General features: G+C 37.2%; 12 protein-coding genes across 12 annotated transcripts; 4 read left to right on the forward strand and 8 right to left on the reverse strand.

Annotated features, from left to right (window-relative positions):
• Positions 1–539: 539 nt before the first annotated feature.
• On the reverse strand, positions 540–867 carry BESB_063970 (uncharacterized protein; the record flags this gene model as incomplete). The annotated part of the gene is made up of 2 exons (XM_029364792.1): positions 540–764; positions 829–867. The coding sequence occupies 2 exons, from the start codon at positions 865–867 to the stop codon at positions 540–542; spliced, it is 264 nt and encodes an 87-aa protein (XP_029214915.1).
• Positions 868–2,903: 2,036 nt separating this feature from the next.
• On the reverse strand, positions 2,904–4,513 carry BESB_064050 (uncharacterized protein; the record flags this gene model as incomplete). The annotated part of the gene is made up of 1 exon (XM_029364800.1): positions 2,904–4,513. Exon 1 carries the CDS (start codon positions 3,951–3,953, stop codon positions 2,904–2,906), a length of 1,050 nt encoding a protein of 349 aa, XP_029214916.1. The 5' UTR covers positions 3,954–4,513.
• A 1,505-nt stretch (positions 4,514–6,018) lies between these two features.
• BESB_063980 (uncharacterized protein) lies at positions 6,019–6,432 on the forward strand (the record flags this gene model as incomplete). The annotated part of the gene is made up of 1 exon (XM_029364793.1): positions 6,019–6,432. One exon carries the CDS (start codon positions 6,019–6,021, stop codon positions 6,430–6,432), a length of 414 nt encoding a protein of 137 aa, XP_029214917.1.
• Positions 6,433–6,517: 85 nt separating this feature from the next.
• BESB_063990 (uncharacterized protein) lies at positions 6,518–7,064 on the forward strand (the record flags this gene model as incomplete). Its single annotated transcript, XM_029364794.1, has 2 exons — positions 6,518–6,556; positions 6,621–7,064. The coding sequence occupies 2 exons, from the start codon at positions 6,518–6,520 to the stop codon at positions 7,062–7,064; spliced, it is 483 nt and encodes a 160-aa protein (XP_029214918.1).
• A 629-nt stretch (positions 7,065–7,693) lies between these two features.
• On the forward strand, positions 7,694–8,773 carry BESB_064000 (uncharacterized protein; the record flags this gene model as incomplete). Its single annotated transcript, XM_029364795.1, has 1 exon — positions 7,694–8,773. One exon carries the CDS (start codon positions 7,694–7,696, stop codon positions 8,771–8,773), a length of 1,080 nt encoding a protein of 359 aa, XP_029214919.1.
• A 919-nt stretch (positions 8,774–9,692) lies between these two features.
• On the reverse strand, positions 9,693–11,042 carry BESB_064040 (uncharacterized protein; the record flags this gene model as incomplete). The annotated part of the gene is made up of 1 exon (XM_029364799.1): positions 9,693–11,042. One exon carries the CDS (start codon positions 11,040–11,042, stop codon positions 9,693–9,695), a length of 1,350 nt encoding a protein of 449 aa, XP_029214920.1.
• A 388-nt stretch (positions 11,043–11,430) lies between these two features.
• On the reverse strand, positions 11,431–12,933 carry BESB_064010 (uncharacterized protein; the record flags this gene model as incomplete). The annotated part of the gene is made up of 1 exon (XM_029364796.1): positions 11,431–12,933. The coding sequence occupies one exon, from the start codon at positions 12,931–12,933 to the stop codon at positions 11,431–11,433; it is 1,503 nt and encodes a 500-aa protein (XP_029214921.1).
• A 36-nt stretch (positions 12,934–12,969) lies between these two features.
• BESB_064020 (uncharacterized protein) lies at positions 12,970–13,516 on the reverse strand (the record flags this gene model as incomplete). Its single annotated transcript, XM_029364797.1, has 2 exons — positions 12,970–13,413; positions 13,478–13,516. 2 exons carry the CDS (start codon positions 13,514–13,516, stop codon positions 12,970–12,972), a joined length of 483 nt encoding a protein of 160 aa, XP_029214922.1.
• A 2,593-nt stretch (positions 13,517–16,109) lies between these two features.
• On the reverse strand, positions 16,110–16,963 carry BESB_064070 (uncharacterized protein; the record flags this gene model as incomplete). The annotated part of the gene is made up of 1 exon (XM_029364802.1): positions 16,110–16,963. The coding sequence occupies one exon, from the start codon at positions 16,961–16,963 to the stop codon at positions 16,664–16,666; it is 300 nt and encodes a 99-aa protein (XP_029214923.1). The 3' UTR covers positions 16,110–16,663.
• Positions 16,964–18,308: 1,345 nt separating this feature from the next.
• Positions 18,309–19,643, forward strand: BESB_064030 (uncharacterized protein; the record flags this gene model as incomplete). Its single annotated transcript, XM_029364798.1, has 2 exons — positions 18,309–18,330; positions 18,895–19,643. The coding sequence occupies 2 exons, from the start codon at positions 18,309–18,311 to the stop codon at positions 19,641–19,643; spliced, it is 771 nt and encodes a 256-aa protein (XP_029214924.1).
• Positions 19,644–22,034: 2,391 nt separating this feature from the next.
• On the reverse strand, positions 22,035–22,597 carry BESB_064080 (uncharacterized protein). The gene has a single exon (XM_029364803.1). It carries the CDS (start codon positions 22,448–22,450, stop codon positions 22,289–22,291), a length of 162 nt encoding a protein of 53 aa, XP_029214925.1. The 5' UTR covers positions 22,451–22,597; the 3' UTR covers positions 22,035–22,288.
• A 750-nt stretch (positions 22,598–23,347) lies between these two features.
• BESB_064060 (uncharacterized protein) lies at positions 23,348–24,421 on the reverse strand (the record flags this gene model as incomplete). Its single annotated transcript, XM_029364801.1, has 1 exon — positions 23,348–24,421. The coding sequence occupies one exon, from the start codon at positions 24,419–24,421 to the stop codon at positions 23,855–23,857; it is 567 nt and encodes a 188-aa protein (XP_029214926.1). The 3' UTR covers positions 23,348–23,854.
• Positions 24,422–24,584: the final 163 nt, after the last annotated feature.

Here is a 24,584-nt window from a genome sequence, read left to right on the forward strand (position 1 = left end):
ATCTTACCATACATAGTACTTTTATGATCCCAGGCTGGTTTAATAAGTCAAAGTTTAGCCGGGAAGTTAGCGTCTAAAATATATAACCGATAGTCTCAACTTAGATGCACAGATGGACATAATTAATCCTTGTACGGTTTGTACCTACTTGACTCCTCAGTTTAAGCAGAACTGTAGTTTCTCGGGACTAAAGTCAGCATAATCAATAAAAAGGTTTGTTCAGCCACTGGTTCACCATCAACTACCTTGTTTCGACTTCGTACCGACTGTGTTATTGTAGCACATATCAATCCCTTAAATAGGGATATTATTCCCAAACAACGGATCGTGTTGGCTAGGTGAACTAATCACGTTTCATAAATACAATCAGTGAAAGCTCTTTTGATTTCCATGAACGGAGTTACATATTAGATTCTCTTCGCTCCCATGGTATTTAGTAAGTTAACATTGAAACGTATCCAGTGTAAAGTTTGAACGTAATCCAGCTTTACCTTCTATGTTGTTATGTTAACCAAATAAGTTTCATCGTTGTTGATATTTCATTGACATGTTGATAACATAAATACTAACAAACCACCGGTTTTGGATGGGATTACTTTTAACACCGCATAATATGCTAAAAAGTACCATTCAGGTACGATATGAAGCGGAGTTACAAACCGGTTCACTGGTATGGAGTTATCTGGGTGCGATAATTCAATCAAACCAAAAGCCGTTTGTAAGAAAATTAAACCAATTAGATAATATGGTAGATAGGGAACAAACTGTCTCCAGACGTTCTTAACCCAGCTCACGTATTACATCTGACGGTGAACTAGCGTTCCTAACTGAATCTTGTTCAATAACAAGGGAGTAATGAGCCGACATGGAGGTGCTGATACAATCCGAGGATTAGAACTCCCAATATTATCTGACCTGTTATCCCCGGCGTACCTTACGACGTTATATGATTTAGAGATAGAATGTAATGTGGATTAATATCCACATGGTTTCTACAAAGTGTAGATATAAAAATAGTGAATGGTTCTGTAAAGATCTTGCATAACATACCTTTAGATTTGCTTAGCATTATAGAGCTTGTAGGCATGTAAGTAACTAAAGAACTATAGATACTTTGAGTGAAGAATACAAGGATAGCTCCAACAATAACATGGCTAAAATGTATACCAGTTAAGATGAAAAGTCCATTACCAAATGCATTATCATTAATATAAAGAGATAGTCCTAAGTATTCCGTACAGACTAACATTAAGAAGGCGACTACCAAAGTGAATGTCATGATATTCGTACAGCTTGTATACAAATGTTGGTTTTTCAAATATACGCTGGATACCACTATACTTAATGCACTTAACATGATGGTCATGAAAAGCACAAGAGAACTTGGATCCGGTAAACAAAGACCTTCAAGATCTAAACCAGTAGTCCAACTCGTAGTATATACTCCCCAGAAAAAGGTAGTTTATATCAACCTAGGAATCCCATTTTAGTAAGTGTAACATGGAGTCTAGCTTCAGTTGTTATCTGATTGGTATTGCATGCCCTGAGTACGTAAGGAAAAGGAAAGGTTAACCGCTATTTAAACACAACAGTTACCGTAGCTGTAGATGAATGCTAAATCTAGAGTATCTCTCCTAAGACACTGCATAACATATGAATGCTCCTTCCGCCATTCGTTGACTGTGTTTACCACGGGGAATTAGAACAGAATACCAAGTTCTTTGCCTGGAGGTTTGTTACGTTCCGTACAGTTGTAGGTAAAAGGTATGTTAGAGACTTAGACTAGCGTTGGAGCACATTGTTTCATTCGATAGTCCACGCTCAATCTTACCATACATAGTACTTTTATGATCCCAGGCTGGTTTAATAAGTCAAAGTTTAGCCGGGAAGTTAGCGTCTAAAATATATAACCGATAGTCTCAACTTAGATGCACAGATGGACATAATTAATCCTTGTACGGTTTGTACCTACTTGACTCCTCAGTTTAAGTTAAGGAGTCCTTTGTTTACAGCTTGTACCGTTACTTTCAGGAGCATACCGTTAAATTCGATGATCTTATGTGTTCACTCAAATCGAATAAACAAAGACATTATAGTTCCTAGAATACTGAAGATGACTCCGGTTATGAGATACAGACAACCAAGTTCTTTATGATTGCAGTACACCACCACCCACTGGACTGCTTAAGACAGCTAAAAGTGTTGGATTTCAATATCACGGTAATCATGTTTGCTTGAAGCTGTAGTCATTATAACTATTGATTTAGTATAAGCATAGAACCAATCCGGTAGTAAGATATACGATAGTAGCTAATCTACCATATAAGATATAAGTCGCTTGTGGAATAGCAACTACCAATAATATCAAGAAAGATCATACTGTATACCCAAATAATTACCCATCCACTGACTACATTTCGAGTCATAAAAATGTTGTCGTATCAACATTCGAGTATTCAATAGCTCGAATTTCAGATAAAGAGCTAAGTTAATGAGAGAGAGACATAAATACTAAACAAACCACCGGTTTTTGGATGGGATTACTTTTAACACCGCATAATATGCTAAAAAGTACCATTCAGGTACGATATGAAGCGGAGTTACAAACCGGTTCACTGGGGTATGGAGTTATCTGGGTGCGATAATTCAATCAAACCAAAAGCCGTTTGTAAGAAAATTAAACCAATTAGATAATATGGTAGATAGGGAACAAACTGTCTCCAGACGTTCTTAACCCAGCTCACGTATTACATCTGACGGTGAACTAGCGTTCCTAACTGAATCTTGTTCAATACAAGGGAGTAATGAGCCCGACATGGAGGGTGCTGATACAATCCGAGGATTAGAACTCCCAATATTATCTGACCTGTTATCCCCGGCGTACCTTACGACCGTTATATGATTTAGAGATAGAATGTAATGTGGATTAATATCCACATGGTTTCTACAAAGTGTAGATATAAAATAGTGAATGGTTCTGTAAAGATCTTGCATAACATACCTTTAGATTTGCTTAGCATTATAGAGCTTGTAGGCATGTAAGTAACTAAAGAACTATAGATACTTTGAGTGAAGAATACAAGGATAGCTCCAACAATAACATGGCTAAAATGTATACCAGTTAAGATGAAAAGTCCATTACCAAATGCATTATCATTAATATAAAGAGATAGTCCTAAGTATTCCGTACAGACTAACATTAAGAAGGCGACTACCAAGTGAATGTCATGATATTCGTACAGCTTGTATACAAATGTTGGTTTTTCAAATATACGCTGGATACCACTATACTTAATGCAGAGCATAGTTAAGATGATAACTATTGTGGATATAGAACCAATTGAACACCATGTATTAATATAACAAAGATAATCAGGGTAATCTGGTATCCTTCTTGGCATAACGTTGAAACCAAGTATATGCATAGGGATGAAAATTAATAAGATACTACCTAAGAAGACTACAAACCAGATGCTTAAATATGGAGAAGCACCGGTATTTACATGGAATAGATTTACAGTATCTCCGAACATATCTCTGCTATAGAAGATAAAGCCACATATAGTAGCTAGTACTGCACCAAGAGATAATACGAAATGGAAATGAGCTACAATATAGTATGTATCATGTAGGGCAATATCCATACCAGCGTTACCCATAACTACACCTGTAGTACCACCTAGAGTAAACAATAGGATAAAACTAAGAGCAGCCCATAGATCTACAGTTCTTGTAGTTGTATGGCTAGCCATATAGGTACCTAACCAGTTGAAAATCTTAGTACCGGTAGGAATTGCAATCATAATAGTCATAGCAGAGAAATAAGCTCTGGTATCTACCTCTAGACCGACTGTCATCATATGATGTGCCCATACTAAGGAACCTAGAATAGAAATACAACCCATAGCTAAGATCATAGATTGTCCACCGAAGACAGATCTAGCAGCATACATAGATAATGTCTGCGAGACTACACAAAAGCAGGTAAAATTAGAATGTATACCTCTGGATGTCCGAAGAACCAGAATAGATGTTGATAAAGTACACTATCACCAGAATACATAGAATCATAAAATTCAGTGTTTACGTGTAGATCAAGAAGGATCATAACTAATCCACCAGTAAGAATAGGTAGAGTGAAGACTAACATAAGGGCAGTAAATATGATAGCCCAGATATATAGAATATAGTTCTTAGCACCAGCATTAGAACCCATGAAGACGCAAGTACCAAGGAAGTTAATAGAACTTAAAATACTACTAATTCCTAGTACTGCAAGACCTCCGATAATCCAATCAGTTGCCTCTGGATTTAACACCATCAAGCTAGTACTTAGTGGAGGATACATTGTCCAACCAAGACCACTACCAAACTCGGAACAAATACTTTGAGTTAACAACACAGAACCTAATGGTACTAGAAAATAGGAGATCGCGTTAGTTCTTGGGAAAACGACTTCCGAACCACCAATATATATTGGTACAAAGAAGTTACCATATCCTCCGTACAAGCACTCAGCTAGTTATTGAAACACACTTCCCTTCTCGCCGTTAGCATGATCTCAAAGTACCAGAAGCCATGTGATCTATATAGTATAACGGGACATTAGACCGAACCTGCGATAGATAAATATATCTTGGATGATTGTATATTAGCGGCTAAATGTCAATCAAACATGCGAATTTTAGGTTTTCCATGAAATCTATTTGGAAGAAGAGGCTTGATAGTACTACCGTAAGTACATAATATACAGTCCCAGCAGTAGCGGTTAAACTATAGAAGAGTCGAGTATTATCCATGCATACCAGGCGTAAAAAGCGTTCATCCAGTTACTAAACAGGTGCCAGGCCAACAAGAATCCGATCCGTGTATTCCGTACAGACTAACATTAAGAAGGCGACTACCAAAGTGAATGTCATGATATTCGTACAGCTTGTATACAAATGTTGGTTTTTCAAATATACGCTGGATACCACTATACTTAATGCACTTAACATGATGGTCATGAAAAGCACAAGAGAACTTGGATCCGGTAAACAAAGACCTTCAAGATCTAAACCAGTAGTCCAACTCGTAGTATATACTCCCCAGAAAAAAGCTGATAAATAATCCTGTCTCAGAGATGATAACTCCAAGTACGATGCTACTGATTAGACTAGCATCTGAGTAGTAGTTTTCTCTCGCTGTTAAGATGAGTGAGAACAAGAATCCATATATTACGCCTAGAACATAACCGATGTGGAATAATCTTAATGTAGTAGGATATTGAAATCCAACACTTTTAGCTGTCTTAAGCAGTCCAGTGGGTGGTGGTGTACTGCAATCATAAAGAACTTGGTTGTCTGTATCTCATAACCGGAGTCATCTTCAGTATTCTAGGAACTATAATGTCTTTGTTTATTCGATTTGAGTTATACAGTTCTGGATCGCGGATCATTTGTACAGAGACGATAGCTACTTATAATGTGATAATAACGATACATGGCCTAGCTATGATCTTTATGTTCTTAATGCCTGCTTTGTACGGAGGATATGGTAACTTCTTTGTACCAATATATATTGGTGGTTCGGAAGTCGTTTTCCAAGAACTAACGCGATCTCCTATTTTCTAGTACCATTAGTGAACTCTTTTGGTCTGATCCTAAGTACGCAGTGAGCTAACTAGATACAAGGAACTTGACAAGCATTAATAGATTTATATAAACGACAAGGACATGAGTCTACTGGATTTTATAATACAGGGTTGAACTGTGGGTTAGTTTCAATGCCCAAGGCAGAGCACTGGATTGGATACCCAGGGAACTGTGCTCCCATTAATAAGAATCATATTCTAAGTCACCAGGCATGCAATACCAATCAGATAACAACTGAAGCTAGACTCCATGTTACACTTACTAAAATGGGATTCCTAGGTTGATATAAACTACCTTTTTCTGGGGAGTATATACTACGAGTTGGACTACTGGTTTAGATCTTGAAGGTCTTTGTTTACCGGATCCAAGTTCTCTTGTGCTTTTCATGACCATCATGTTAAGTGCATTAAGTATAGTGGTATCCAGCGTATATTTGAAAAACCAACATTTGTATACAAGCTGTACGAATATCATGACATTCACTTTGGTAGTCGCCTTCTTAATGTTAGTCTGTACGGAATACTTAGGACTATCTCTTTATATTAATGATAATGCATTTGGTAATGGACTTTTCATCTTAACTGGTATACATTTTAGCCATGTTATTGTTGGAGCTATCCTTGTATTCTTCACTCAAAGTATCTATAGTTCTTTAGTTACTTACATGCCTACAAGCTCTATAATGCTAAGCAAATCTAAAGGTATGTTATGCAAGATCTTTACAGAACCATTCACTATTTTATATCTACACTTTGTAGAAACCATGTGGATATTAATCCACATTACATTCTATCTCTAAATCATATAACGGTCGTAAGGTACGCCGGGGATAACAGGTCAGATAATATTGGGAGTTCTAATCCTCGGATTGTATCAGCACCTCCATGTCGGCTCATTACTCCCTTGTTATTGAACAAGATTCAGTTAGGAACGCTAGTTCACCGTCAGATGTAATACGTGAGCTGGGTTAAGAACGTCTGGAGACAGTTTGTTCCCTATCTACCATATTATCTAATTGGTTTAATTTTCTTACAAACGGCTTTTGGTTTGATTGAATTATCGCACCCAGATAACTCCATACCAGTGAACCGGTTTGTAACTCCGCTTCATATCGTACCTGAATGGTACTTTTTAGCATATTATGCGGTGTTAAAAGTAATCCCATCCAAAACCGGTGGTTTGTTAGTATTTATGTCCTCTCTCATTAACTTAGCTCTTTTATCTGAAATTCGAGCTTTGAATACTCGAATGTTGATACGACAACATTTTATGACTCGAAATGTAGTCAGTGGATGGGTAATTATTTGGGTATACAGTATGATCTTCTTGATTATTATTGGTAGTGCTATTCCACAAGCGACTTATATCTTATATGGTAGATTAGCTACTATCGTATATCTTACTACCGGATTGGTTCTATGCTTATACTAAATCAATAGTTATAATGACTACAGCTTCCAAGCAAACATGATTACCGTGATATTGAAATCCAACACTTTTAGCTGTCTTAAGCAGTCCAGTGGGGTGGTGGTGTACTGCAATCATAAAGAACTTGGTTGTCTGTATCTCATAACCGGAGTCATCTTCAGTATTCTAGGAACTATAATGTCTTTGTTTATTCGATTTGAGTGAACACATAAGATCATCGAATTTAACGGTATGCTCCTGAAAGTAACGGTACAAGCTGTAAACAAAGGACTCCTTAACTTAAACTGAGGAGTCAAGTAGGTACAAACCGTACAAGGATTAATTATGTCCATCTGTGCATCTAAGTTGAGACTATCGGTTATATATTTTAGACGCTAACTTCCCGGCTAAACTTTGACTTATTAAACCAGCCTGGGATCATAAAAGTACTATGTATGGTAAGATTGAGCGTGAACATTGGATGTCACCATGGTTATAGTTACGGTACATATATAAAATCTACAGTACGATTTGAGATTTGTTACGTGACGAGCGGTGTGTTTAAGACTAGTTTACATGCGCTCATTTTAATATGTAGTTATTTAACGAAGTTCTATTGTGCTAGCATGGTTTCGAGAACACACCAAATTTCCATGAGTCTATTCCGGGCACACCTCGTCTTTTATCGGTGTGCTCTCAATCTAAATTCATCTTATAACTTTGGTTTCTTAGTTGCAATTACCTTTGTACTCCAAATAATTACAGGTATCACTTTAGCGTTCCGATATACTTCTGAAGCATCTTGTGCATTTGCTAGTGTTCAACATCTAGTTAGAGAGGTAGCAGCAGGATGGGAATTTAGGATGTTGCATGCAACAACTGCTTCTTTCGTCTTCTTGTGTATCTTAATACACATGTCTCGAGGTATGTATAACTCCAGCTATAGTTATTTAACTACTGCTTGGATGTCTGGTTTAGTTTTATATCTACTTACTATAGCCACTGCTTTCCTCGGTTATGTACTACCATGGGGACAGATGAGTTTCTGGGGTGCTACAGTCATTACTAATCTCCTTTCTCCAATACCATATTTAGTACCTTGGTTACTCGGTGGATACTATGTATCTGATGTAACATTAAAACGATTCTTTGTATTGCACTTTATATTACCTTTTGTAGGTTGCATTCTAATTGTATTACACATCTTCTATTTACATTTAAATGGTTCTAGTAACCCTGCAGGTATTGATTCCGCACTTAAAGTAGCCTTCTATCCTCATATGTTAATGACCGATGCTAAATGTCTATCCTATCTAATTGGTTTAATTTTCTTACAAACGGCTTTTGGTTTGATTGAATTATCGCACCCAGATAACTCCATACCAGTGAACCGGTTTGTAACTCCGCTTCATATCGTACCTGAATGGTACTTTTTAGCATATTATGCGGTGTTAAAAGTAATCCCATCCAAAACCGGTGGTTTGTTAGTATTTATGTCCTCTCTCATTAACTTAGCTCTTTTATCTGAAATTCGAGCTTTGAATACTCGAATGTTGATACGACAACATTTTATGACTCGAAATGTAGTCAGTGGATGGGTAATTATTTGGGTATACAGTATGATCTTCTTGATTATTATTGGTAGTGCTATTCCACAAGCGACTTATATCTTATATGGTAGATTAGCTACTATCGTATATCTTACTACCGGATTGGTTCTATGCTTATACTAAATCAATAGTTATAATGACTACAGCTTCCAAGCAAACATGATTACCGTGATATTGAAATCCAACACTTTTAGCTGTCTTAAGCAGTCCAGTGGGGTGGTGGTGTACTGCAATCATAAAGAACTTGGTTGTCTGTATCTCATAACCGGAGTCATCTTCAGTATTCTAGGAACTATAATGTCTTTGTTTATTCGATTTGAGTGAACACATAAGATCATCGAATTTAACGGTATGCTCCTGAAAGTAACGGTACAAGCTGTAAACAAAGGACTCCTTAACTTAAACTGAGGAGTCAAGTAGGTACAAACCGTACAAGGATTAATTATGTCCATCTGTGCATCTAAGTTGAGACTATCGGTTATATATTTTAGACGCTAACTTCCCGGCTAAACTTTGACTTATTAAACCAGCCTGGGATCATAAAAGTACTATGTATGGTAAGATTGAGCGTGGACTATCGAATGAAACAATGTGCTCCAACGCTAGTCTAAGTCTCTAACATACCTTTTACCTACAACTGTACGGAACGTAACAAACCTCCAGGCAAAGAACTTGGTATTCTGTTCTAATTCCCCGTGGTAAACACAGTCAACGAATGGCGGAAGGAGCATTCATATGTTATGCAGTGTCTTAGGAGAGATACTCTAGATTTAGCATTCATCTACAGCTACGGTAACTGTTGTGTTTAAATAGCGGTTAACCTTTCCTTTTCCTTACGTACTCAGGGCATGCAATACCAATCAGATAACAACTGAAGCTAGACTCCATGTTACACTTACTAAAATGGGATTCCTAGGTTGATATAAACTACCTTTTTCTGGGAGTATATACTACGAGTTGGACTACTGGTTTAGATCTTGAAGGTCTTTGTTTACCGGATCCAAGTTCTCTTGTGCTTTTCATGACCATCATGTTAAGTGCATTAGCAGAGCATAGTTAAGATGATAACTATTGTGGATATAGAACCAATTGAACACCATGTATTAATATAACAAAGATAATCAGGGTAATCTGGTATCCTTCTTGGCATAACGTTGAAACCAAGTATATGCATAGGGATGAAAATTAATAAGATACTACCTAAGAAGACTACAAACCAGATGCTTAAATATGGAGAAGCACCGGTATTTACATGGAATAGATTTACAGTATCTCCGAACATATCTCTGCTATAGAAGATAAAGCCACATATAGTAGCTAGTACTGCACCAAGAGATAATACGAAATGGAAATGAGCTACAATATAGTATGTATCATGTAGGGCAATATCCATACCAGCGTTACCCATAACTACACCTGTAGTACCACCTAGAGTAAACAATAGGATAAAACTAAGAGCAGCCCATAGATCTACAGTTCTTGTAGTTGTATGGCTAGCCATATAGGTACCTAACCAGTTGAAAATCTTAGTACCGGTAGGAATTGCAATCATAATAGTCATAGCAGAGAAATAAGCTCTGGTATCTACCTCTAGACCGACTGTCATCATATGATGTGCCCATACTAAGGAACCTAGAATAGAAATACAACCCATAGCTAAGATCATAGATTGTCCACCGAAGACAGATCTAGCAGCATACATAGATAATGTCTGCGAGACTACACCAAAAGCAGGTAAAATTAGAATGTATACCTCTGGATGTCCGAAGAACCAGAATAGATGTTGATAAAGTACACTATCACCAGAATACATAGAATCATAAAATTCAGTGTTTACGTGTAGATCAAGAAGGATCATAACTAATCCACCAGTAAGAATAGGTAGAGTGAAGACTAACATAAGGGCAGTAAATATGATAGCCCAGATATATAGAATATAGTTCTTAGCACCAGCATTAGAACCCATGAAGACGCAAGTACCAAGGAAGTTAATAGAACTTAAAATACTACTAATTCCTAGTACTGCAAGACCTCCGATAATCCAATCAGTTGCCTCTGGATTTAACACCATCAAGCTAGTACTTAGTGGAGGATACATTGTCCAACCAAGACCACTACCAAACTCGGAACAAATACTTTGAGTTAACAACACAGAACCTAATGGTACTAGAAAATAGGAGATCGCGTTAGTTCTTGGGAAAACGACTTCCGAACCACCAATATATATTGGTACAAAGAAGTTACCATATCCTCCGTACAAAGCAGGCATTAAGAACATAAAGATCATAGCTAGGCCATGTATCGTTATTATCACATTATAAGTAGCTATCGTCTCTGTACAAATGATCCGCGATCCAGAACTGTATAACTCAAATCGAATAAACAAAGACATTATAGTTCCTAGAATACTGAAGATGACTCCGGTTATGAGATACAGACAACCAAGTTCTTTATGATTGCAGTACACCACCACCCACTGGACTGCTTAAGACAGCTAAAAGTGTTGGATTTCAATATCCTACTACATTAAGATTATTCCACATCGGTTATGTTCTAGGCGTAATATATGGATTCTTGTTCTCACTCAATCTTAACAGCGAGAGAAAACTACTACTCAGATGCTAGTCTAATCAGTAGCATCGTACTTGGAGTTATCATCTCTGAGACAGGATTATTTATCAGCTTTTTCTGGGGAGTATATACTACGAGTTGGACTACTGGTTTAGATCTTGAAGGTCTTTGTTTACCGGATCCAAGTTCTCTTGTGCTTTTCATGACCATCATGTTAAGTGCATTAGCAGAGCATAGTTTAAGATGATAACTATTGTGGATATAGAACCAATTGAACACCATGTATTAATATAACAAAGATAATCAGGGTAATCTGGTATCCTTCTTGGCATAACGTTGAAACCAAGTATATGCATAGGGATGAAAATTAATAAGATACTACCTAAGAAGACTACAAACCAGATGCTTAAATATGGAGAAGCACCGGTATTTACATGGAATAGATTTACAGTATCTCCGAACATATCTCTGCTATAGAAGATAAAGCCACATATAGTAGCTAGTACTGCACCAAGAGATAATACGAAATGGAAATGAGCTACAATATAGTATGTATCATGTAGGGCAATATCCATACCAGCGTTACCCATAACTACACCTGTAGTACCACCTAGAGTAAACAATAGGATAAAACTAAGAGCAGCCCATAGATCTACAGTTCTTGTAGTTGTATGGCTAGCCATATAGGTACCTAACCAGTTGAAAATCTTAGTACCGGTAGGAATTGCAATCATAATAGTCATAGCAGAGAAATAAGCTCTGGTATCTACCTCTAGACCGACTGTCATCATATGATGTGCCCATACTAAGGAACCTAGAATAGAAATACAACCCATAGCTAAGATCATAGATTGTCCACCGAAGACAGATCTAGCAGCATACATAGATAATGTCTGCGAGACTACACCAAAAGCAGGTAAAATTAGAATGTATACCTCTGGATGTCCGAAGAACCAGAATAGATGTTGATAAAGTACACTATCACCAGAATACATAGAATCATAAAATTCAGTGTTTACGTGTAGATCAAGAAGGATCATAACTAATCCACCAGTAAGAATAGGTAGAGTGAAGACTAACATAAGGGCAGTAAATATGATAGCCCAGATATATAGAATATAGTTCTTAGCACCAGCATTAGAACCCATGAAGACGCAAGTACCAAGGAAGTTAATAGAACTTAAAATACTACTAATTCCTAGTACTGCAAGACCTCCGATAATCCAATCAGTTGCCTCTGGATTTAACACCATCAAGCTAGTACTTAGTGGAGGATACATTGTCCAACCAAGACCACTACCAAACTCGGAACAAATACTTTGAGTTAACAACACAGAACCTAATGGTACTAGAAAATAGGAGATCGCGTTAGTTCTTGGGAAAACGACTTCCGAACCACCAATATATATTGGTACAAAGAAGTTACCATATCCTCCGTACAAAGCAGGCATTAAGAACATAAAGATCATAGCTAGGCCATGTATCGTTATTATCACATTATAAGTAGCTATCGTCTCTGTACAAATGATCCGCGATCCAGAACTGTATAACTCAAATCGAATAAACAAAGACATTATAGTTCCTAGAATACTGAAGATGACTCCGGTTATGAGATACAGACAACCAAGTTCTTTATGATTGCAGTACACCACCACCCCACTGGACTGCTTAAGACAGCTAAAAGTGTTGGATTTCAATATCACGGTAATCATGTTTGCTTGGAAGCTGTAGTCATTATAACTATTGATTTAGTATAAGCATAGAACCAATCCGGTAGTAAGATATACGATAGTAGCTAATCTACCATATAAGATATAAGTCGCTTGTGGAATAGCACTACCAATAATAATCAAGAAGATCATACTGTATACCCAAATAATTACCCATCCACTGACTACATTTCGAGTCATAAAATGTTGTCGTATCAACATTCGAGTATTCAAAGCTCGAATTTCAGATAAAAGAGCTAAGTTAATGAGAGAGGACATAAATACTAACAAACCACCGGTTTTGGATGGGATTACTTTTAACACCGCATAATATGCTAAAAAGTACCATTCAGGTACGATATGAAGCGGAGTTACAAACCGGTTCACTGGTATGGAGTTATCTGGGTGCGATAATTCAATCAAACCAAAAGCCGTTTGTAAGAAAATTAAACCAATTAGATAATATGGTAGATAGGGAACAAACTGTCTCCAGACGTTCTTAACCCAGCTCACGTATTACATCTGACGGTGAACTAGCGTTCCTAACTGAATCTTGTTCAATAACAAGGGAGTAATGAGCCGACATGGAGGTGCTGATACAATCGAGGATTAGAACTCCCAATATTATCTGACCTGTTATCCCCGGCGTACCTTACGACCGTTATATGATTTAGAGATAGAATGTAATGTGGATTAATATCCACATGGTTTCTACAAAGTGTAGATATAAAATAGTGAATGGTTCTGTAAAGATCTTGCATAACATACCTTTAGATTTGCTTAGCATTATAGAGCTTGTAGGCATGTAAGTAACTAAAGAACTATAGATACTTTGAGTGAAGAATACAAGGATAGCTCCAACAATAACATGGCTAAAATGTATACCAGTTAAGATGAAAAGTCCATTACCAAATGCATTATCATTAATATAAAGAGATAGTCCTAAGTATTCCGTACAGACTAACATTAAGAAGGCGACTACCAAAGTGAATGTCATGATATTCGTACAGCTTGTATACAAATGTTGGTTTTTCAAATATACGCTGGATACCACTATACTTAATGCACTTAACATGATGGTCATGAAAAGCACAAGAGAACTTGGATCCGGTAAACAAAGACCTTCAAGATCTAAACCAGTAGTCCAACTCGTAGTATATACTCCCCAGAAAAAGGTAGTTTATATCAACCTAGGAATCCCATTTTAGTAAGTGTAACATGGAGTCTAGCTTCAGTTGTTATCTGATGGTATTGCATGCCCTGAGTTACGTAAGGAAAAGGAAAGGTTACCGCTATTTAAACACATCAGTTACCGTAGCTGTTAGATGAATGCTTAAATCTAGAGTATCTCTCCTAAGACACTGCATAACATATGAATGCTCCTTCCGCCATTCGTTGACTGTGTTTTACCACGGGGAATTAGAACAGAATACCAGATTCTTTGCCTGGAGGTTTGTTTACGTTCCGTACAGTTTGTAGGTAAAAGGTATGTTAGAGACTTAGACTAGCGTTGGAGCACATTGTTTCATTCGATAGTCCACGCTCAATCTTACCATACATAGTACTTTTATGATCCCAGGCTGGTTTAATAAGTCAAAGTTTAGCCGGGAATTAGCGTCTAAATATATTAACCGATAGTCTCAACTTAGATGCACAGATGGACATAATTAATCTTGTACGGTTTGTACCTACTTGACTCCTCAGTTTAAGTTAAGGAGTCCTTTGTTTACAGCTCTGTACCGTTACTTTCAGGAGCATACCGTTAAATTCGATGAATCTTATGTGTTCACTCAAATCGAATAAACAAAGACATTATAGTTCCTAGAATACTGAAGATGACTCCGGTTATGAGATACAGACAACCAAGTTCTTTATGATTGCAGTACACCACCACCCACTGGACTGCTTAAGACAGCTAAAAGTGTTGGATTTCAATATCCTACTACATTAAGATTATTCCACATCGGTTATGTTCTAGGCGTAAATATGGAATTCTTGTTCTCACTCATCTTAACAGCGAGAGAAAACTACTACTCAGATGCTAGTCTAATCAGTAGCATCGTACTTGGAGTTATCATCTCTGAGACAGGATTATTTATCAGCTTTTTCTGGGAGTATATACTACGAGTTGGACTACTGGTTTAGATCTTGAAGGTCTTTGTTTACCGGATCCAAGTTCTCTTGTGCTTTTCATGACCATCATGTTAAGTGCATTAAGTATAGTGGTATCCAGCGTATATTTGAAAAACCAACATTTGTATACAAGCTGTACGAATATCATGACATTCACTTTGGTAGTCGCCTTCTTATTTAGTCTGTAGAATACACGGATCGGTTCTTGTTGGCCTGGCACCTGTTTAAGTAACTGGATGAACGCTTTTTACGCCTGGTATGCATGGATAATACTCGACTCTTCTATAGTTTAACCGCTACTGCTGGGACTGTATATTATGTACTTACGGTAGTACTATCAAGCCTCTTCTTCCAAATAGATTTCATGGAAAACCTAAAATTCGCATGTTTGATTGACATTTAGCCGCTAATATACAATCATCCAAGATATATTTATCTATCGCAGGTTCGGTCTAATGTCCCGTTATACTATATAGATCACATGGCTTCTGGTACTTTGAGATTCATGCTAACGGCGAGAAGGGAAGTGTGTTTCAAAGAAAAGGGATGTTTAGCCGGGAAGTTAGCGTCTAAAAATATATAACCGATAGTCTCAACTTAGATGCACAGATGGACATAATTAATCCTTGTACGGTTTGTACCTACTTGACTCCTCAGTTTAAGCAGAACTGTAGTTTCTCGGGACTAAAGTCAGCATAATCAATAAAAAGGTTTGTTCAGCCACTGGTTCACCATCAACTACCTTGTTTCGACTTCGTACCGACTGTGTTATTGTAGCACATATCAATCCCTTAAATAGGGATATTATTCCCAAACAAACCGGATCGTGTTGGCTAGGTGAACTAATCACGTTTCATAAATACAATCAGTGAAAGCTCTTTTGATTTCCATGAACGGAGTTACATATTAGATTCTCTTCGCTCCCATGGTATTTAGTAAGTTAACATTGAAACGTATCCAGTGTAAAGTTTGAACGTAATCCAGCTTTACCTTCTATGTTGTTATGTTAACCAAATAAGTTTCATCGTTGTTGATATTTCATTGACATGTTGATAACATAAATACTAACAAACCACCGGTTTTGGATGGGATTACTTTTAACACCGCATAATATGCTAAAAAGTACCATTCAGGTACGATATGAAGCGGAGTTACAAACCGGTTCACTGGTATGGAGTTATCTGGGTGCGATAATTCAATCAAACCAAAAAGCCGTTTGTAAGAAAATTAAACCAATTAGATAGGATAGACATTTAGCATCGGTCATTAACATATGAGGATAGAAGGCTACTTTAAGTGCGGAATCAATACCTGCAGGGTTACTAGAACCATTTAAATGTAAATAGAAGATGTGTAATACAATTAGAATGCAACCTACAAAAGGTAATATAAAGTGCAATACAAAGAATCGTTTTAATGTTACATCAGATACATAGTATCCACCGAGTAACCAAGGTACTAAATATGGTATTGGAGAAAGGAGATTAGTAATGACTGTAGCACCCCAGAAACTCATCTGTCCCCATGGTAGTACATAACCGAGGAAAGCAGTGGCTATAGTAAGTAGATATAAAACTTAAACCAGACATCCAAGCAGTAGTTAAATAACTATAGCTGGAGTTATACATACTCGAGACATGTGTATTAAGATACACAAGAAGACGAAAGAAGCAGTTGTTGCATGCAACATCCTAAATTCCCATCCTGCTGCTACCTCTCTAACTAGATGTTGAACACTAGCAAATGCACAAGATGCTTCAGAAGTATATCGGAACGCTAAAGTGATACCTGTAATTATTTGGAGTACAAAGGTAATTGCAACTAAGAAACCAAAGTTATAAGATGAATTTAGATTGAGAGCACACCGATAAAAGACGAGGTGTGCCCGGAATAGACTCATGGAAATTTGGTGTGTTCTCGAAACCATGCTAGCACAATAGAACTTCGTTAAATAACTACATATTAAAATGAGCGCATGTAAACTAGTCTTAAACACACCGCTCGTCACGTAACAAATCTCAAATCGTACTGTAGATTTTATATATGTACCGTAACTATAACCATGGTGACATCCAATGTTCACGCTCATGGATTCAGTGTCCAGGACTACCTGGCGCTTAATAACGATTCCGTCTTCCAGCTTCCAAGCAAACATGATTACCGTGATATTGAAATCCAACACTTTTAGCTGTCTTAAGCAGTCCAGTGGGGTGGTGGTGTACTGCAATCATAAAGAACTTGGTTGTCTGTATCTCATAACCGGAGTCATCTTCAGTATTCTAGGAACTATAATGTCTTTGTTTATTCGATTTGAGTTATACAGTTCTGGATCGCGGATCATTTGTACAGAGACGATAGCTACTTATAATGTGATAATAACGATACATGGCCTAGCTATGATCTTTATGTTCTTAATGCCTGCTTTGTACGGAGGATATGGTAACTTCTTTGTACCAATATATATTGGTGGTTCGGAAGTCGTTTTCCCAAGAACTAACGCGATCTCCTATTTTCTAGTACCATTAGTGAACTCTTTTGGTCTGATCCTAAGTACGCAGTGAGCTAACTAGATACAAGGAACTTGACAAGCATTAATAGATTTATATAAACGACAAGGACATGAGTCTACTGGATTTTATAATACAGGGTTGAACTGTGTAAAGATCATTGTGTTATGGTTCTATCACAAACCATTGAGATTACGAAGTTATGGTTTTGGGCTCGTGAGTGTCTCTCAATAACTAGCTGAGTGCTTGTACGATAATTATATCAATGCAGTACCAATTAAGGCGTGTAGCATCTCCTATGCTCCTTAACATCACAGCTATGTCGAATTATCGCACCCAGATAACTCCATACCAGTGAACCGGTTTGTAACTCCGCTTCATATCGTACCTGAATGGTACTTTTTAGCATATTATGCGGTGTTAAAAGTAATCCCATCCAAAACCGGTGGTTTGTTAGTATTTATGTTATCAACATGTCAATGAAATATCAACAACGATGAAACTTATTTGGTTAACATAACAACATAGAAGGTAAAGCTGGATTACGTTCAAACTTTACACTGGATACGTTTCAATGTTAACTTACTAAATACCATGGGAGCGAAGAGAATCTAATATGTAACTCCGTTCATGGAAATCAAAAGAGCTTTCACTGATTGTATTTATGAAACGTGATTAGTTCACCTAGCCAACACGATCCGGTTGTTTGGGAATAATATCCCTATTTAAGGGATTGATATGTGCTACAATAACACAGTCGGTACGAAGTCGAAACAAGGTAGTTGATGGTGAACCAGTGGCTGAACAAACCTTTTTATTGATTATGCTGACTTTAGTCCCGAGAAACTACAGTTCTGCTTAAACTGAGGAGTCAAGTAGGTACAAACCGTACAAGGATTAATTATGTCCATCTGTGCATCTAAGTTGAGACTATCGGTTATATATTTTAGACGCTAACTTCCCGGCTAAACTTTGACTTATTAAACCAGCCTGGGATCATAAAAGTACTATGTATGGTAAGATTGAGCGTGAACATTGGATGTCACCATGGTTATAGTTACGGTACATATATAAAATCTACAGTACGATTTGAGATTTGTTACGTGACGAGCGGTGTGGTTTAAGACTAGTTTACATGCGCTCATTTTAATATGTAGTTATTTAACGAAGTTCTATTGTGCTAGCATGGTTTCGAGAACACACCAAATTTCCATGAGTCTATTCCGGGCACACCTCGTCTTTTATCGGTGTGCTCTCAATCTAAATTCATCTTATAACTTTGGTTTCTTAGTTGCAATTACCTTTGTACTCCAAATAATTACAGGTATCACTTTAGCGTTCCGATATACTTCTGAAGCATCTTGTGCATTTGCTAGTGTTCAACATCTAGTTAGAGAGGTAGCAGCAGGATGGGAATTTAGGATGTTGCATGCAACAACTGCTTCTTTCGTCTTCTTGTGTATCTTAATACACATGTCTCGAGGTATGTATAACTCCAGCTATAGTTATTTAACTACTGCTTGGATGTCTGGTTTAGTTTTATATCTACTTACTATAGCCACTGCTTTCCTCGGTTATGTACTACCATGGGGACAGATGAGTTTCTGGGGTGCTACAGTCATTACTAATCTCCTTTCTCCAATACCATATTTAGTACCTTGGTTACTCGGTGGATACTATGTATCTGATGTAACATTAAAACGATTCTTTGTATTGCACTTTATATTACCTTTTGTAGGTTGCATTCTAATTGTATTACACATCTTCTATTTACATTTAAATGGTTCTAGTAACCCTGCAGGTATTGATTCCGCACTTAAAGTAGCCTTCTATCCTCATATGTTAATGACCGATGCTAAATGTCTATCCTATCTAATTGGTTTAATTTTCTTACAAACGGCTTTTGGTTTGATTGAATTATCGCACCCAGATAACTCCATACCAGTGAACCGGTTTGTAACTCCGCTTCATATCGTACCTGAATGGTACTTTTTAGCATATTATGCGGTGTTAAAAGTAATCCCATCCAAAACCGGTGGTTTGTTAGTATTTATGTTATCAACATGTCAATGAAATATCAACAACGATGAAACTTATTTGGTTAACATAACAACATAGAAGGTAAAGCTGGATTACGTTCAAACTTTACACTGGATACGTTTCAATGTTAACTTACTAAATACCATGGGAGCGAAGAGAATCTAATATGTAACTCCGTTCATGGAAATCAAAAGAGCTTTCACTGATTGTATTTATGAAACGTGATTAGTTCACCTAGCCAACACGATCCGGTTGTTTGGGAATAATATCCCTATTTAAGGGATTGATATGTGCTACAATAACACAGTCGGTACGAAGTCGAAACAAGGTAGTTGATGGTGAACCAGTGGCTGAACAAACCTTTTTATTGATTATGCTGACTTTAGTCCCGAGAAACTACAGTTCTGCTTAAACTGAGGAGTCAAGTAGGTACAAACCGTACAAGGATTAATTATGTCCATCTGTGCATCTAAGTTGAGACTATCGGTTATATATTTTAGACGCTAACTTCCCGGCTAAACTTTGACTTATTAAACCAGCCTGGGATCATAAAAGTACTATGTATGGTAAGATTGAGCGTGGACTATCGAATGAAACAATGTGCTCCAACGCTAGTCTAAGTCTCTAACATACCTTTTACCTACAACTGTACGGAACGTAACAAACCTCCAGGCAAAGAACTTGGTATTCTGTTCTAATTCCCCGTGGTAAACACAGTCAACGAATGGCGGAAGGAGCATTCATATGTTATGCAGTGTCTTAGGAGAGATACTCTAGATTTAGCATTCATCTACAGCTACGGTAACTGTTGTGTTTAAATAGCGGTTAACCTTTCCTTTTCCTTACGTACTCAGGGCATGCAATACCAATCAGATAACAACTGAAGCTAGACTCCATGTTACACTTACTAAAATGGGATTCCTAGGTTGATATAAACTACCTTTTTCTGGGGAGTATATACTACGAGTTGGACTACTGGTTTAGATCTTGAAGGTCTTTGTTTACCGGATCCAAGTTCTCTTGTGCTTTTCATGACCATCATGTTAAGTGCATTAAGTATAGTGGTATCCAGCGTATATTTGAAAAACCAACATTTGTATACAAGCTGTACGAATATCATGACATTCACTTTGGTAGTCGCCTTCTTAATGTTAGTCTGTACGGAATACACGGATCGGATTCTTGTTGGCCTGGCACCTGTTTAGTAACTGGATGAACGCTTTTTACGCCTGGTATGCATGGATAATACTCGACTCTTCTATAGTTTAACCGCTACTGCTGGGACTGTATATTATGTACTTACGGTAGTACTATCAAGCCTCTTCTTCCAAATAGATTTCATGGAAAACCTAAAATTCGCATGTTTGATTGACATTTAGCCGCTAATATACAATCATCCAAGATATATTTATCTATCGCAGGTTCGGTCTAATGTCCCGTTATACTATATAGATCACATGGCTTCTGGTACTTTGAGATCATGCTAACGGCGAGAAGGGAAGTGTGTTTCAAAGAAAAGGGATGTTTAGCCGGGAAGTTAGCGTCTAAAATATATAACCGATAGTCTCAACTTAGATGCACAGATGGACATAATTAATCCTTGTACGGTTTGTACCTACTTGACTCCTCAGTTTAAGCAGAACTGTAGTTTCTCGGGACTAAAGTCAGCATAATCAATAAAAAGGTTTGTTCAGCCACTGGTTCACCATCAACTACCTTGTTTCGACTTCGTACCGACTGTGTTATTGTAGCACATATCAATCCCTTAAATAGGGATATTATTCCCAAACAACCGGATCGTGTTGGCTAGGTGAACTAATCACGTTTCATAAATACAATCAGTGAAAGCTCTTTTGATTTCCATGAACGGAGTTACATATTAGATTCTCTTCGCTCCCATGGTATTTAGTAAGTTAACATTGAAACGTATCCAGTGTAAAGTTTGAACGTAATCCAGCTTTACCTTCTATGTTGTTATGTTAACCAAATAAGTTTCATCGTTGTTGATATTTCATTGACATGTTGATAACATAAATACTAACAAACCACCGGTTTTGGATGGGATTACTTTTAACACCGCATAATATGCTAAAAAGTACCATTCAGGTACGATATGAAGCGGAGTTACAAACCGGTTCACTGGTATGGAGTTATCTGGGTGCGATAATTCAATCAAACCAAAAGCCGTTTGTAAGAAAATTAAACCAATTAGATAATATGGTAGATAGGGAACAAACTGTCTCCAGACGTTCTTAACCCAGCTCACGTATTACATCTGACGGTGAACTAGCGTTCCTAACTGAATCTTGTTCAATAACAAGGGAGTAATGAGCCGACATGGAGGTGCTGATACAATCCGAGGATTAGAACTCCCAATATTATCTGACCTGTTATCCCCGGCGTACCTTACGACCGTTATATGATTTAGAGATAGAATGTAATGTGGATTAATATCCACATGGTTTCTACAAAGTGTAGATATAAAATAGTGAATGGTTCTGTAAAGATCTTTGCATAACATACCTTTAGATTTGCTTAGCATTATAGAGCTTGTAGGCATGTAAGTAACTAAAGAACTATAGATACTTTGAGTGAAGAATACAAGGATAGCTCCAACAATAACATGGCTAAAATGTATACCAGTTAAGATGAAAAGTCCATTACCAAATGCATTATCATTAATATAAAAGAGATAGTCCTAAGTATTCCGTACAGACTAACATTAAGAAGGCGACTACCAAAGTGAATGTCATGATATTCGTACAGCTTGTATACAAATGTTGGTTTTTCAAATATACGCTGGATACCACTATACTTAATGCACTTAACATGATGGTCATGAAAAGCACAAGAGAACTTGGATCCGGTAAACAAAGACCTTCAAGATCTAAACCAGTAGTCCAACTCGTAGTATATACTCCCCAGAAAAAGGTAGTTTATATCAACCTAGGAATCCCATTTTAAGTAAGTGTAACATGGGAGTCTAGCTTCAGTTGTTATCTGATTGGTATTGCATGCCCTGAGTACGTAAGGAAAAGGAAAGGTTAACCGCTATTTAAACACAACAGTTACCGTAGCTGTAGATGAATGCTAAATCTAGAGTATCTCTCCTAAGACAACTGCATAACATATGAATGCTCCTTCCGCATTCGTTGACTGTGTTTACCACGGGGAATTAGAACAGAATACCAAGTTCTTTGCCTGGAGGTTTGTTACGTTCCGTACAGTTTGTAGGTAAAAGGTATGTTAGAGACTTAGACTAGCGTTGGAGCACATTGTTCATTCGATAGTCCACGCTCAATCTTACCATACATAGTACTTTTATGATCCAGGCTGGTTTAATAAGTCAAAGTTTAGCCGGGAAGTTAGCGTCTAAAATATATAACCGATAGTCTCAACTTAGATGCACAGATGGACATAATTAATCCTTGTACGGTTGTACCTACTTGACTCCTCAGTTTAAGTAAGAGTCCTTTGTTTACAGCTTGTACGTTACTTTCAGGAGATACCGTTAAATTCGATGATCTTATGTGTTCACTCAAATCGAATAAACAAAGACATTATAGTTCCTAGAATACTGAAGATGACTCGGTTATGAGATACAGACAAACAAGTTCTTTATGATTGCAGTACACCACCACCCACTGGACTGCTTAAGACAGCTAAAAGTGTTGGATTTTCAATATCACGGTAATCATGTTTGCTTGGAAGCTGTAGTCATTATAACTATTGATTTAGTATAAGCATAGAACCAATCGGTAGTAAGATATACGATAGTAGCTAATCTACCATATAAGATATAAGTCGCTTGTGGAATAGCACTACAAAATAATCAGAAGATCATACTGTATACCCAAATAATTACCCATCCACTGACTACATTTCGAGTCATAAAATGTTGTCGTATCAACATTCGAGTATTCAAAGCTCGAATTTCAGATAAAGAGCTAAGTTAATGAGAGAGGACATAAATACTAACCAAACACCACCGGTTTTGGATGGGATTACTTTTAACACCGCATAATATGCTAAAAAGTACCATTCAGGTACGATATGAAGCGGAGTTACAAACCGGTTCACTGGTATGGAGTTATCTGGGTGCGATAATTCAATCAAACCAAAAGCCGTTTGTAAGAAAATTAAACCAATTAGATAGGATAGACATTTAGCATCGGTCATTAACATATGAGGATAGAAGGCTACTTTAAGTGCGGAATCAATACCTGCAGGGTTACTAGAACCATTTAAATAAATAGAAGATGTGTAATACAATTAGAATGCAACCTACAAAAAGGTAATATAAAGTGCAATACAAAGAATCGTTTTAATGTTACATCAGATACATAGTATCCACCGAGTAACCAAGGTACTAAATATGGTATTGGAGAAAGGAGATTAGTAATGACTGTAGCACCCCAGAAACTCATCTGTCCCCATGGTAGTACATAACCGAGGAAAGCAGTGGCTATAGTAAGTAGATATAAAACTAAACCAGACATCCAAGCAGTAGTTAAATAACTATAGCTGGAGTTATACATACCTCGAGACATGTGTATTAAGATACACAAGAAGACGAAAGAAGCAGTTGTTGCATGCAACATCCTAAATTCCCATCCTGCTGCTACCTCTCTAACTAGATGTTGAACACTAGCAAATGCACAAGATGCTTCAGAAGTATATCGGAACGCTAAAGTGATACCTGTAATTATTTGGAGTACAAAGGTAATTGCAACTAAGAAACCAAAGTTATAAGATGAATTTAGATTGAGAGCACACCGATAAAAGACGAGGTGTGCCCGGAATAGACTCATGGAAATTTGGTGTGTTCTCGAAACCATGCTAGCACAATAGAACTTCGTTAAATAACTACATATTAAAATGAGCGCATGTAAACTAGTCTTAAACACACCGCTCGTCACGTAACAAATCTCAAATCGTACTGTAGATTTTATATATGTACCGTAACTATAACCA

This window comes from Besnoitia besnoiti, assembly GCF_002563875.1.
Source record: "Besnoitia besnoiti strain Bb-Ger1 chromosome Unknown contig00050, whole genome shotgun sequence".
In the NCBI taxonomy this organism is placed as follows: Eukaryota; Apicomplexa; class Conoidasida; order Eucoccidiorida; family Sarcocystidae; genus Besnoitia; species Besnoitia besnoiti.

Excerpts from the sequence above, each read along its gene's own strand:
- BESB_064080 (XM_029364803.1), bottom strand. The coding sequence starts at position 22,450 with ATGACCATCATGTTAAGTGCATTAAGTATAGTGGTATCCAGCGTATAT.